Raw genomic sequence first — 15,810 nt, forward strand, 5'->3', positions numbered from 1 at the left:
AGCTCAGCAGTCAGTATCACACAGGAGAGGATTAGATACACGGCTCAGTAGTATCACACAGGAGAGGATTAGATACACAGCTCAGCAGTATCACACAGGAGAGGATTAGATACACAGCTCAGCATTATCACACAGGAGAGGATTAGATACACAGCTCAGCAGTATCACACAGGAGAGGATTAGATACACAGCTCAGCAGTATCACACAGGAGAGGATTAGATACACTGCTGAGCAGTATCACACAGGAGAGGATTAGATACACAGCTCAGCAGTATCACACAGGAGAGGATTAGATACACAGCTCAGCAGTATCACACAGGAGAGGATTAGATACACAGCTGGGCAGTATAACACGGGAGAGGATTAGATACACAGCTCAGCAATATCACACAGGAGAGGATTAGATACACGGCTCAGCAGTATCACACAGGAGAGGATTAGATACACGGCTCAGCAGTATCACACAGGAGAGGATTAGATACACCGCTCAGCAGTATCACACAGGAGAGGATTAGATAGACAGCTCAGCAGTATCACACAGGAGAGGATTAGATACACAGCTCAGCAGTATCACACAGGAGAGGATTAGATACACGGCTCAGCAGTATCACACAGGAGAGGATTAGATACAAAGTGTCTATTACCCAGAGAATCTTCATTATATCTTGTACTTACTGTAATCCCTCCAACCTGCGGAGACCGGACAGAGCTTCCAGCAGGACACTGAGGTCAGGACCAGCCAGGTCATTACCGGACAGGACAAGTGTCTTCAGGTCCGGATTATTCCTTATTACAGAAGCCAACGGGACGCAGGACGTGTCTGGGAGATTATTACTACCCAACCTGTAAGAATAAGAGGAGATGTGAGGGAGGTATCACACAGGATTAGATACACAGCTCAGCAGTATCACACAGGAGAGGATTAGATACACAACTCAGCAGTATCACACAGGATAGGATTAGATACACAGCTCAGCAGTATCACACAGGAGAGGATTAGATACACAGCTCAGCAGACAGTATCACACAGGAGAGGATTAGATACACAGCTCAGCAGTATCACACAGGAGAGGATTAGATACACAGCTCAGCAGTATCACACAGGAGAGGATTAGATACACAGCTCAGCAGTATCACACAGGAGAGGATTAGATACACAGCTCAGCAGTACCACACAGGAGAGGATTAGATACACAGCTCAGCAGTATCACACAGGATAGGATTAGATACAGAGCTCAGCAGTATCACACAGGAGAGGATTAGATACAAAGCTCAGCAGTATCACACCAGAGAGGATTAGATACACGGCTCAGCAGTATCACACAGGATAGGAATAGATACACATCTCAGCAGTCAGTATCACACAGGAGAGGATTAGATACACGGCTCAGCAGTACCACACAGGAGAGGATTAGATACACAGCTCAGCAGTATCACACAGGAGAGGATTAGATACACAGCTCAGCAGTATCACACAGGAGAGGATTAGATACACAGCTCAGCAGTGTCAAACAGGAGAGGATTAGATACATGGCTCAGTAGTATCACACAGGAGAGGATTAGATACACAGCTCAGCAGTCAGTATCACACAGGAGAGGATTAGATACACGGCTCAGCAGTACCACACAGGAGAGGATTAGATACACAGCTCAGCAGTATCACACAGGAGAGGATTAGATACACAGCTCAGCAGTCAGTATCACACAGGAGAGGATTAGATACACAGCTCAGCAGTATCACACAGGAGAGGATTAGATACACAGCTCAGCAGTCAGTATCACACAGGAGAGGATTAGATACACGGCTCAGCAGTACCACACAGGAGAGGATTAGATACACAGCTCAGCAGTATCACACAGGATAGGATTAGATACACAGCTCAGCAGTATCACACAGGAGAGGATTAGATACACAGCTCAGCAGTATCACACAGGAGAGGATTAGATACACAGCTCAGCAGTATCACACAGGAGAGGATTAGATACACAGCTCAACAGTATCACACAGGAGAGGATTTGATACACAGCTCATCAGTATCACACAGGAGAGGATTAGATACACAGCTCAGCAGTATCACACATTATAGGATTAGATACGCAGCTCAGCAGTACCACACAGGAGAGGATTAGATACACAGCTCAGCAGTATCACACAGGATAGGATTAGATACACAGCTCAGCAGTCAGTATCACACAGGAGAGGATTAGATACACGGCTCAGCAGTACCACACAGGAGAGGATTAGATACACAGCTCAGCAGTATCACACAGGAGAGGATTAGATACACAGCTCAGCAGTGTCAAACAGGAGAGGATTAGATACACGGCTCTGTAGTATCACACAGGAGAGGATTAGATACACAGCTCAGCAGTATCACACAGGAGAGGATTAGATACACAGCTCAGCAGACAGTATCACACAGGAGAGGATTAGATACACAGCTCAGCAGTATCACAAGGAGAGGATTTGATACACAGCTCAGCAGTATCACACAGGAGAGGATTAGATACACGGCTCAGGAGTATCACACAGGAGAGGATTAGATACACAGCTCAGCAGTATCACACATTATAGGATTAGATACGCAGCTCAGCAGTCAGTATCACACAGGAGAGGATTAGATACACGGCTCAGCAGTACCACACAGGATAGGAATAGATACACATCTCAGCAGTCAGTATCACACAGGAGAGGATTAGATACACAGCTCAGCAGTATCACACAGGATAGGATTAGATACACAGCTCAGCAGTATCACACAGGAGAGGATTAGATACACAGCTCAGCAGTATCACACAGGAGAGGATTAGATACACAGCTCAGCAGACTGTATCACACAGGGGAGGATTAGATACAAAGCTCAGCAGTATCACACAGGAGAGGATTAGATACACAGCTCAGCAGTATCACACAGGAGAGGATTAGATACACAGCTCAGCGGTATCACACAGGAGAGGATTAGATACACAGCTCAGCAGACAGTATCACACAGGAGAGGATTAGATACACAGCTCAGCAGACAGTATCACACAGGAGAGGATTAGATACACAGCTCAGCAGACAGTATCACACAGGAGAGGATTAGATACACAGCTCAGCAGACAGTATCACACAGGAGAGGATTAGATACACAGCGCAGCAGTATCACACAGGAGAGGATTAGATACACAGCTCAGCAGACAGTATCACACAGGAGAGGATTAGATACACAGCTCAGCAGACAGTATCACACAGGAGAGGATTAGATACACAGCGCAGCAGTATCACACAGGAGAGGATTAGATACACAGCTCAGCAGTATCACACAGGAGAGGATTAGATACACAGCTCAGCAGTATCACACAGGATAGGATTAGATACACAGCTCAGCAGTATCACACAGGAGAGGATTAGATACACAGCTCAGCAGTATCACACAGGAGAGGATTAGATACACAGCTCAGCAGACTGTATCACACAGGGGAGGATTAGATACAAAGCTCAGCAGTATCACACAGGAGAGGATTAGATACACAGCTCAGCAGTATCACACAGGAGAGGATTAGATACACAGCTCAGCGGTATCACACAGGAGAGGATTAGATACACAGCTCAGCAGACAGTATCACACAGGAGAGGATTAGATACACAGCTCAGCAGTATCACACAGGATAGGATTAGATACACAGCTCAGCAGTATCACACAGGAGAGGATTAGATACACAGCTCAGCAGTATCACACAGGAGAGGATTAGATACACAGCTCAGCAGACTGTATCACACAGGGGAGGATTAGATACAAAGCTCAGCAGTATCACACAGGAGAGGATTAGATACACAGCTCAGCAGTATCACACAGGAGAGGATTAGATACACGGCTCAGCAGTATCACACAGGAGAGGATTAGATACACAGCTCAGCAGACAGTATCACACAGGAGAGGATTAGATACACAGCTCAGCAGACAGTATCACACAGGAGAGGATTAGATACACAGCTCAGTAGTATCACACAGGAGAGGATTAGATACACAGCTCAGCAGTATCACACAGGAGAGGATTTGATACACAGCTCAGCAGTATCACGCAGGAGAGGATTAGATACACAGCTCAGCAGTATCACACAGGAGAGGATTAGATACACAGCTCAGCAGTATCACACAGGATAGGATTAGATACACGGCTCAGTAGTATCACACAGGAGAGGATTAGATACACGGCTCAGCAGTATCAAACAGGATAGGATTAGATACACAGCTCAGCAGTCAGTATCACACAGGAGAGGGTTAGATACACGGCTTTGTAGTATCACACAGGAGTGGATTAGATACACAGCTCAGCAGTATCACACAGGAGACGATTAGATACACTGCTGAGCAGTATCACACAGGAGAGGATTTGATACACAGCTCAGCAGTATCACACAGGAGAGGATTAGATACACAGCTCAGCAGTATCACACAGGAGATGATTAGATACACAGCTCAGCAGTATCACACAGGAGAGGATTAGATACACAGCTCAGCAGTATCACACAGGAGAGGATTAGATACACAGCTCAGCAGTATCACACAGGAGAGGATTAGATACACAGCTCAGCAGTATCACACAGGAGAGGATTAGATACACAGCTCAGCAGTATCACACAGGAGAGGATTAGATACACAGCGCAGCAGACAGTATCACACAGGAGAGGATTAGATACACAGCTCAGCAGTATCACACAGGAGAGGATTAGATACACAACTCAGCAGTATCACACAGGAGAGGATTAGATACAAAGTGTCTATTACAAAGAGAATCTTCATTACATCTTATACTTACTGTAATTCCTCCAACCTGCGGAGACAGGACAGAGCTTCCAGCAGGACACGGAGGTCAGGACCAGCCAGGCGGTTACCAGACAGGACACTGAGGTCAGGACCAGCCAGGGGGTTACCAGACAGGACAAGTGTCTTCAGGTCCGGATTATTCCTTATTACAGAAGCCAACGGGACGCAGGACGAGTCTGGGAGAATATTATTATACAACCTGTAAGAATAAGAGGAGATGTGAGGGAGGTATCACACAGGAGATGATTAGATACACAGCTCAGCAGGCAGTATCACACAGGAGAGGATTAGATACACAGCTCAGCAGTATCATACAGGAGAGGATTAGATACACAGCTCAGCAGTATCACACAGGAGAGGAATAGATACACAGCTCAGCAGGCAGTATCACACAGGAGAGGATTAGATACACAGCGCAGCAGAATCACACAGGAGAGGATTAGATACACAGCTCAGCAGTATCATACAGGATAGGATTAGATACACAGCACAGCAGACAGTATCACACAGGAGAGGATTAGATACACAGCTCAGCAGTATCACACAGAAGAGGATTAGATACACAGCTCAGCAGTATCACACAGAAGAGGATTAGATACACAGATCAGAAGTCAGTATCACACAGGAGAGGATTAGGTACACCGCTCAGCAGTATCACACAGGAAAGGATTAGATACACAGCTCAGCAGTATCACACAGGAGAGGATTAGATACACAGCTCAGCAGTATCACACAGAAGAGGATTAGATACACAGATCAGAAGTCAGTATCACACAGGAGAGGATTAGATACACAGCTCAGCAGTATCACACCGGAGAGGATTAGATACACGGCTCAGCAGTATCACACAGGAAAGGATTAGATACACAGCTCAGCAGTATCACACAGAAGAGGATTAGATACACAGCTCAGAAGTCAGTATCACACAGGAGAGGATTAGATACACGGCTCAGCAGTATCACACAGGAGAGGATTAGATACACAGCTCAGCAGTATCACACAGGAGAGGATTAGGTACACGGCTCAGCAGTATCACACAGGAGAGGATTAGATACACAGCTCAGCAGTATCACACAGGATAGGATTAGATACACAGCTCAGCAGTATCACACAGGAGAGGATTAGATACACGACTCAGCAGTATCACACAGGAGAGGATTAGATACACAGCTCAGCAGGCAGTATCACACAGGAGAGGATTAGATACACAGCTCTGCAGTATCACACAGGAGAGGATTAGATACACAGCTTTAGATACACGGCTCATCAGTATCACACAGGAGAGGATTAGATACACAGCTCTCCAGTATCACACAGGAGAGGATTAGATACACAGCTCAGCAGTATCACACAGGAGAGGATTAGATTCACAGCTTTAGATACACGGCTCAGCAGTATCACACAGGAGAGGATTAGATACACAGCTCTCCAGTATCACACAGGAGAGGATTAGATACACAGCTCAGCAGTATCACACAGGAGAGGATTAGATACACAGCTCAGCAGTATCACACAGGAGAGGATTAGATTCACAGCACAGCAGACAGTATCACACAGGAGAGGATTAGATTCACAGCTTTAGATACACGGCTCAGCAGTATCACACAGGAGAGGATTAGATACACGGCTCAGTAGTATCACACAGGAGAGGATTAGATACACAGCTCAGCAGTATCACACAGGAGAGGATTAGATACACGGCTCAGTAGTATCACACAGGAGAGGATTAGATACACAGCTCAGCAGTATCACACAGGAGAGGATTAGGTACACAGCTCAGCAGTATCACACAGGAGAGGATTAGATACACAGCTCAGCAGTATCACACAGGAGAGGATTAGATACACAGCTCAGCAGTATCACACAGGAGAGGATTAGATACACAGCTCAGCAGTATCACACAGGAGAGGATTAGATACACGGCTCAGCAGTACCACACAGGAGAGGATTAGATACACAGCTCAGCAGTATCACACAGGAGAGGATTAGATACACAGCTCAGCAGTGTCAAACAGGAGAGGATTAGATACACGGCTCTGTAGTATCACACAGGAGAGGATTAGATACACAGCTCAGCAGTATCACACAGGAGAGGATTAGATACACAGCTCAGCAGTATCACACAGGAGAGGATTAGATACACAGCTCAGCAGTGTCAAACAGGAGAGGATTAGATACACGGCTCTGTAGTATCACACAGGAGAGGATTAGATACACAGCTCAGCAGTATCACACAGGAGAGGATTAGATACACAGCTCAGCAGACAGTATCACACAGGAGAGGATTAGATACACAGCTCAGCAGTATCACAAGGAGAGGATTTGATACACAGCTCAGCAGTATCACACAGGAGAGGATTAGATACACGGCTCAGGAGTATCACACAGGAGAGGATTAGATACACAGCTCAGCAGTATCACACATTATAGGATTAGATACGCAGCTCAGCAGTACCACACAGGAGAGGATTAGATACACAGCTCAGCAGTATCACACCAGAGAGGATTAGATACACGGCTCAGCAGTATCACACAGGATAGGAATAGATACACATCTCAGCAGTCAGTATCACACAGGAGAGGATTAGATACACGGCTCAGCAGTACCACACAGGATAGGAATAGATACACATCTCAGCAGTCAGTATCACACAGGAGAGGATTAGATACACAGCTCAGCAGTATCACACAGGATAGGATTAGATACACAGCTCAGCAGTATCACACAGGAGAGGATTAGATACACAGCTCAGCAGTATCACACAGGAGAGGATTAGATACACAGCTCAGCAGACTGTATCACACAGGGGAGGATTAGATACAAAGCTCAGCAGTATCACACAGGAGAGGATTAGATACACAGCTCAGCAGTATCACACAGGAGAGGATTAGATACACAGCTCAGCGGTAACACACAGGAGAGGATTAGATACACAGCTCAGCAGACAGTATCACACAGGAGAGGATTAGATACACAGCTCAGCAGACAGTATCACACAGGAGAGGATTAGATACACAGCTCAGCAGACAGTATCACACAGGAGAGGATTAGATACACAGCTCAGCAGACAGTATCACACAGGAGAGGATTAGATACACAGCGCAGCAGTATCACACAGGAGAGGATTAGATACACAGCTCAGCAGACAGTATCACACAGGAGAGGATTAGATACACAGCTCAGCAGACAGTATCACACAGGAGAGGATTAGATACACAGCGCAGCAGTATCACACAGGAGAGGATTAGATACACAGCTCAGCAGTATCACACAGGAGAGGATTAGATACACAGCTCAGCAGTATCACACAGGATAGGATTAGATACACAGCTCAGCAGTATCACACAGGAGAGGATTAGATACACAGCTCAGCAGTATCACACAGGAGAGGATTAGATACACAGCTCAGCAGACTGTATCACACAGGGGAGGATTAGATACAAAGCTCAGCAGTATCACACAGGAGAGGATTAGATACACAGCTCAGCAGTATCACACAGGAGAGGATTAGATACACAGCTCAGCGGTATCACACAGGAGAGGATTAGATACACAGCTCAGCAGACAGTATCACACAGGAGAGGATTAGATACACAGCTCAGCAGTATCACACAGGATAGGATTAGATACACAGCTCAGCAGTATCACACAGGAGAGGATTAGATACACAGCTCAGCAGTATCACACAGGAGAGGATTAGATACACGGCTCAGCAGTATCACACAGGAGAGGATTAGATACACAGCTCAGCAGACAGTATCACACAGGAGAGGATTAGATACACAGCTCAGCAGACAGTATCACACAGGAGAGGATTAGATACACAGCTCAGTAGTATCACACAGGAGAGGATTAGATACACAGCTCAGCAGTATCACACAGGAGAGGATTTGATACACAGCTCAGCAGTATCACGCAGGAGAGGATTAGATACACAGCTCAGCAGTATCACACAGGAGAGGATTAGATACACAGCTCAGCAGTATCACACAGGATAGGATTAGATACACGGCTCAGTAGTATCACACAGGAGAGGATTAGATACACGGCTCAGCAGTATCAAACAGGATAGGATTAGATACACAGCTCAGCAGTCAGTATCACACAGGAGAGGGTTAGATACACGGCTTTGTAGTATCACACAGGAGTGGATTAGATACACAGCTCAGCAGTATCACACAGGAGACGATTAGATACACTGCTGAGCAGTATCACACAGGAGAGGATTTGATACACAGCTCAGCAGTATCACACAGGAGAGGATTAGATACACAGCTCAGCAGTATCACACAGGAGAGGATTAGATACACAGCTCAGCAGTATCACACAGGAGAGGATTAGATACACAGCTCAGCAGTATCACACAGGAGAGGATTAGATACACAGCTCAGCAGTATCACACAGGAGAGGATTAGATACACAGCTCAGCAGTATCACACAGGAGAGGATTAGATACACAGCTCAGCAGTATCACACAGGAGAGGATTAGATACACAGCGCAGCAGACAGTATCACACAGGAGAGGATTAGATACACAGCTCAGCAGTATCACACAGGAGAGGATTAGATACACAGCTCAGCAGTATCACACAGGAGAGGATTAGATACACAACTCAGCAGTATCACACAGGAGAGGATTAGATACAAAGTGTCTATTACAAAGAGAATCTTCATTACATCTTATACTTACTGTAATTCCTCCAACCTGCGGAGACAGGACAGAGCTTCCAGCAGGACACGGAGGTCAGGACCAGCCAGGCGGTTACCAGACAGGACACTGAGGTCAGGACCAGCCAGGGGGTTACCAGACAGGACAAGTGTCTTCAGGTCCGGATTATTCCTTATTACAGAAGCCAACGGGACGCAGGACGAGTCTGGGAGAATATTATTATACAACCTGTAAGAATAAGAGGAGATGTGAGGGAGGTATCACACAGGAGATGATTAGATACACAGCTCAGCAGGCAGTATCACACAGGAGAGGATTAGATACACAGCTCAGCAGTATCATACAGGAGAGGATTAGATACACAGCTCAGCAGTATCACACAGGAGAGGAATAGATACACAGCTCAGCAGGCAGTATCACACAGGAGAGGATTAGATACACAGCGCAGCAGAATCACACAGGAGAGGATTAGATACACAGCTCAGCAGTATCATACAGGATAGGATTAGATACACAGCACAGCAGACAGTATCACACAGGAGAGGATTAGATACACAGCTCAGCAGTATCACACAGAAGAGGATTAGATACACAGATCAGAAGTCAGTATCACACAGGAGAGGATTAGGTACACCGCTCAGCAGTATCACACAGGAAAGGATTAGATACACAGCTCAGCAGTATCACACAGGAGAGGATTAGATACACAGCTCAGCAGTATCACACAGAAGAGGATTAGATACACAGATCAGAAGTCAGTATCACACAGGAGAGGATTAGATACACAGCTCAGCAGTATCACACCGGAGAGGATTAGATACACGGCTCAGCAGTATCACACAGGAAAGGATTAGATACACAGCTCAGCAGTATCACACAGAAGAGGATTAGATACACAGCTCAGAAGTCAGTATCACACAGGAGAGGATTAGATACACGGCTCAGCAGTATCACACAGGAGAGGATTAGATACACAGCTCAGCAGTATCACACAGGAGAGGATTAGGTACACGGCTCAGCAGTATCACACAGGAGAGGATTAGATACACAGCTCAGCAGTATCACACAGGATAGGATTAGATACACAGCTCAGCAGTATCACACAGGAGAGGATTAGATACACGACTCAGCAGTATCACACAGGAGAGGATTAGATACACAGCTCAGCAGTATCACACAGGAGAGGATTAGATACACAGCTCAGCAGGCAGTATCACACAGGAGAGGATTAGATACACAGCTCTGCAGTATCACACAGGAGAGGATTAGATACACAGCTTTAGATACACGGCTCATCAGTATCACACAGGAGAGGATTAGATACACAGCTCTCCAGTATCACACAGGAGAGGATTAGATACACAGCTCAGCAGTATCACACAGGAGAGGATTAGATTCACAGCTTTAGATACACGGCTCAGCAGTATCACACAGGAGAGGATTAGATACACAGCTCTCCAGTATCACACAGGAGAGGATTAGATACACAGCTCAGCAGTATCACACAGGAGAGGATTAGATACACAGCTCAGCAGTATCACACAGGAGAGGATTAGATTCACAGCACAGCAGACAGTATCACACAGGAGAGGATTAGATTCACAGCTTTAGATACACGGCTCAGCAGTATCACACAGGAGAGGATTAGATACACGGCTCAGTAGTATCACACAGGAGAGGATTAGATACACAGCTCAGCAGTATCACACAGGAGAGGATTAGATACACGGCTCAGTAGTATCACACAGGAGAGGATTAGATACACAGCTCAGCAGTATCACACAGGAGAGGATTAGGTACACAGCTCAGCAGTATCACACAGGAGAGGATTAGATACACAGCTCAGCAGTATCACACAGGAGAGGATTAGATACACAGCTCAGCAGTATCACACAGGAGAGGATTAGATACACAGCTCAGCAGTATCACACAGGAGAGGATTAGATACACAGCTCAGCAGTATCACACAGGAGAGGATTAGATACACAGCTCAGCAGTATCACACAGGAGAGGATTAGATACACAGCTCAGCAGTATCACACAGGAGAGGATTAGATACACAGCTCAGCAGTATCACACAGGAGAGGATTAGATACACAGCTCAGCAGTATCACACAGGAGAGGATTAGATACACAGCTCAGCAGTATCACACAGGAGAGGATTAGATACACGGCTCAGCAGTATCACACAGGAGAGGATTAGATACACGGCTCAGCAGTATCACACAGGAGAGAATTAGATACAGAGCTCAGCAGTATCACACAGGATTAGATACACAGCTCAGCAGTATCACACAGGATTAGATACACAGCTCAGCAGTATCACACAGGAGAGGATTAGATACACAGCTCAGCAGTCAGTATCACACAGGATAGGATTAGATACACGGCTCAGCAGTATCACACAGGAGAGGATTAGATACACGGCTCAGCAGTATCACACAGGATAGGATTAGATACACAGCTCAGCAGTATCACAAGGAGAGGATTAGATACACAGCTCAGCAGTATCACACAGGAGAGGATTAGATACACAGCTCAGCAGTATCACACAGGAGAGGATTAGATACACAGCTCAGCAGTATCACACAGGGGAGGATCAGATACACGGCTCAGCAGTATCACACAGGAGGGGATTAGATACACAGCTCAGCAATATCACACAGGATAGGATTAGATACACAGCTCAGCAGTATCACACAGGAGAGGATTAGATACACAGCTCAGCAGTATCACACAGGAGAGGATTAGATACACGGCTCAGCAGTATCACACAGGAGAGGATTAGATACACGGCTCAGCAGTATCACACAGGAGAGAATTAGATACAGAGCTCAGCAGTATCACACAGGAGAGGATTAGATACACAGCTCAGCAGACTGTATCACACAGGAGAGGATTAGAAACACGGCTCAGCAGTATCACACAGGAGAGGATTAGATACACAGCTCAGCAGTATCACACAGGAGAGGATTAGATACACAGCTCAGCAGTATCACACAGGAGAAGATTAGATACACAGCACAGCAGACAGTATCACACAGGAGAGGATTAGATACACAGCTCAGCAGTATCACACAGGAGAGGATTAGATACACAGCTCAGCAGTATCACACAGGAGAGGATTAGATACACAGCTCAGCAATATCACACAGGATAGGATTAGATACACAGCTCAGCAGTATCACACAGGAGAGGATTAGATACACAGCTCAGCAGTATCACACAGGAGAGGATTAGATACACAGCTCAGAAGTCAGTATCACACAGGAGAGGATTAGATACACAGCTCAGCTGTATCACACAGGAGAGGATTAGATACACAGCTCAGCAGTATCACACAGGATAGGATTAGATACACAGCTCAGCAGTATCACACAGGATAGGATTAGATACACAGCTCAGCAGTACCACACAGGTTAGGATTAGATACACAGCTTAGCAGTATCACACAGCAGAGGATTAGATACACAGCTCAGCAGTACCACACAGGTTAGGATTAGATACACAGCTCAGCAGTACCACACAGGATAGGATTAGATACACAGCTCAGCAGTATCACACAGCAGAGGATTAGATACACAGCTCAGCAGTATCACACAGGAGATGATTAGATACACAGCTCAGCAGTATCACGCAGGAGAGGATTAGATGCACAGCTCTTCAGTATCACACAGGAGAGGATTAGATACACAGCTCAGTAGTATCACACAGGAGAGGATTAGATACACAGCTCAGCAGTATCACACAGGAGAGGATTAGATACACAGCTCAGCAGTATCACACAGGAGAGGATTAGATACACAGCTCAGCAGTATCACACAGGAGAGGATTAGATATACAGCTCAGCAGACTGTATCACACGGGAGAGGATTAGATACACAGCTCAGCAGTATCACACAGGAGAGGATTAGATACACAGCTCAGCAGTATCACACAGGAGAGGATTAGATACACAGCTCAGCAGTATCACACAGGAGAGGATTATATACACAGCTCAGCAGTATCACACGGGATAGGATTAGATACACGGCTCAGCAGTACCACACAGGAGAGGATTATATACACAGCTCAGCAGTATCACACGGGATAGGATTAGATACGCAGCTCAGCAGTCAGTATCACACAGGGGATGATTAGATACACAGCTCAGCAGTATCACACAGGAGAGGCTTAGATACACAGCTCAGCAGTCAGTATCACACAGGAGAGGATTAGATACACAGCTCAGCAGTATCACACAGGAGGGGATTAGATACACAGCTCAGCAGTATCACACAGGAGAGGATTAGATACACAGCGCAGCAGAATCACACAGGACAGGATTAGATACACAGCTCAGCAGTATCACACAGGAGAGGATTAGATACACGGCTCACCAGTATCACACCGGAGAGGATTAGATACACGGCTCAGCAGTATCACACAGGAGAGGATTAGATACACGGCTCAGCAGTATCACACAGGAGAGGATTAGATACACAGCTCAGCAGTATCACACAGGAGAGGATTAGATACACAGATCAGAAGTCAGTATCACACAGGAGGGGATTAGATACACAGCTCAGCAGTATCACACAGGAGAGGATTAGGTACACGGCTCAGCAGTATCACACAGGATAGGATTAGATACACAGCTCAGCAGTATCACACAGGAGAGGATTAGATACACAGCTCAGCAGTATCACACAGGAGAGGATTAGATACACAGCTCAGCAGTATCACACAGGATAGGATTAGATACACAGCTCAGCAGTATCACACAGGAGACGATTAGATACACAGCTCGGCGGTATCACACAGGAGAGGATTAGATACACAGCTCAGCAGTATCACACAGGAGAGGATTAGATACACAGCTCAGCAGTATCACACAGGAGAGGATTAGATACACAGCTCAGCAGTATCACACAGGAGAGGATTAGATACACAGCTCAGCAGACAGTACCACACAGGAGAGGATTAGATACACAGCTCAGCAGTATCACACAGGAGAGGATTAGATACACAGATCAGAAGTCAGTATCACACAGGAGGGGATTAGATACACAGCTCAGCAGTATCACACAGGAGAGGATTAGGTACACGGCTCAGCAGTATCACACAGGATAGGATTAGATACACAGCTCAGCAGTATCACACAGGAGAGGATTAGATACACAGCTCAGCAGTATCACACAGGAGAGGATTGGATACACAGCTCAGCAGTATCACACAGGATAGGATTAGATACACAGCTCAGCAGTATCACACAGGAGAGGATTAGATACACAGCTCGGCGGTATCACACAGGAGAGGATTAGATACACAGCTCAGCTGTATCACACAGGAGAAGATAAGATACACAGCTCAGCAGTATCACACAGGAGAGGATTAGATACACGGCTCAGCAGTATCACACAGGAAAGGATTAGATACACAGCTCAGCAGTATCACACAGGAGAGGATTAGATACACAGCTAGGCAGTATAACACGGGAGAGGATTAGATACACAGCTCAGCAATATCACACAGGATAGGATTAGATACACGGCTCAGCAGTATCACACAGGATTAGATACACAGCTTAGCAGTATCACACAGGAGAGGATTAGATACACAGCTCAGCAGTATCACAAGGAGAGGATTAGATACACGGCTCAGCAGTATCACACAGAAGAGGATTAGATACACAGATCAGAAGTCAGTATCACACAGGAGAGGATTAGATACACAGATCAGAAGTCAGTATCACACAGGAGAGGATTAGATACACAGCTCAGCAGTATCACACAGGAGTGGATTAGATACACAGCTCAGCAGTACCACACAGGAGAGGATTAGATACACAGCTCAGCAGTATCACACAGGAGAGGATTAGATACACAGCTCAGCAATATCACACAGGATAGGATTAGATACACGGCTCAGCAGTATCACACAGGATTAGATACACAGCTTAGCAGTATCACACAGGAGAGGATTAGATACACAGCTCAGCAGTATCACAAGGAGAGGATTAGATACACGGCTCAGCAGTATCACACAGAAGAGGATTAGATACACAGATCAGAAGTCAGTATCACACAGGAGAGGATTAGATACACAGCTCAGCAGTATCACACAGGAGGGGATTAGATACACAGCTCAGCAGTATCACACAGGAGTGGATTAGATACACAGCTCAGCAGTATCACACAGGAGAGGATTAGATACACAGCTCAGCAGTATCACACAGGAGAGGATTAGATACACAGCTCAGCAGTATCACACAGGAGAGGATTAGATACACAGCTCAGCAGACAGTACCACACAGGAGAGGATTAGATACACAGCTCAGCAGTATCAT

At 46.0% G+C, this 15,810-nt stretch overlaps 1 protein-coding gene across 3 annotated transcripts in view; it reads right to left on the reverse strand.

The window, feature by feature from the left end:
• Positions 1-15,810, reverse strand: part of LOC140069141 (NACHT, LRR and PYD domains-containing protein 12-like) — a 113,130-nt gene that overhangs the window by 5,743 nt on the left and 91,577 nt on the right. For all 3 annotated transcript variants that reach the window (XM_072114511.1, XM_072114512.1, XM_072114513.1), the window contains 3 exons: positions 9,504-9,710; positions 4,805-5,011; positions 677-844 (listed from right to left, as the gene is read on the reverse strand). In XM_072114511.1, coding sequence (XP_071970612.1) covers positions 677-844; positions 4,805-5,011; positions 9,504-9,710 — 582 coding nt within the window. The remainder of the gene's footprint in view (positions 1-676; positions 845-4,804; positions 5,012-9,503; positions 9,711-15,810) is intronic.

Source organism: Engystomops pustulosus, chromosome 7 (genome assembly GCF_040894005.1).
Source record: "Engystomops pustulosus chromosome 7, aEngPut4.maternal, whole genome shotgun sequence".
In the NCBI taxonomy this organism is placed as follows: domain Eukaryota; kingdom Metazoa; phylum Chordata; class Amphibia; order Anura; family Leptodactylidae; genus Engystomops; species Engystomops pustulosus.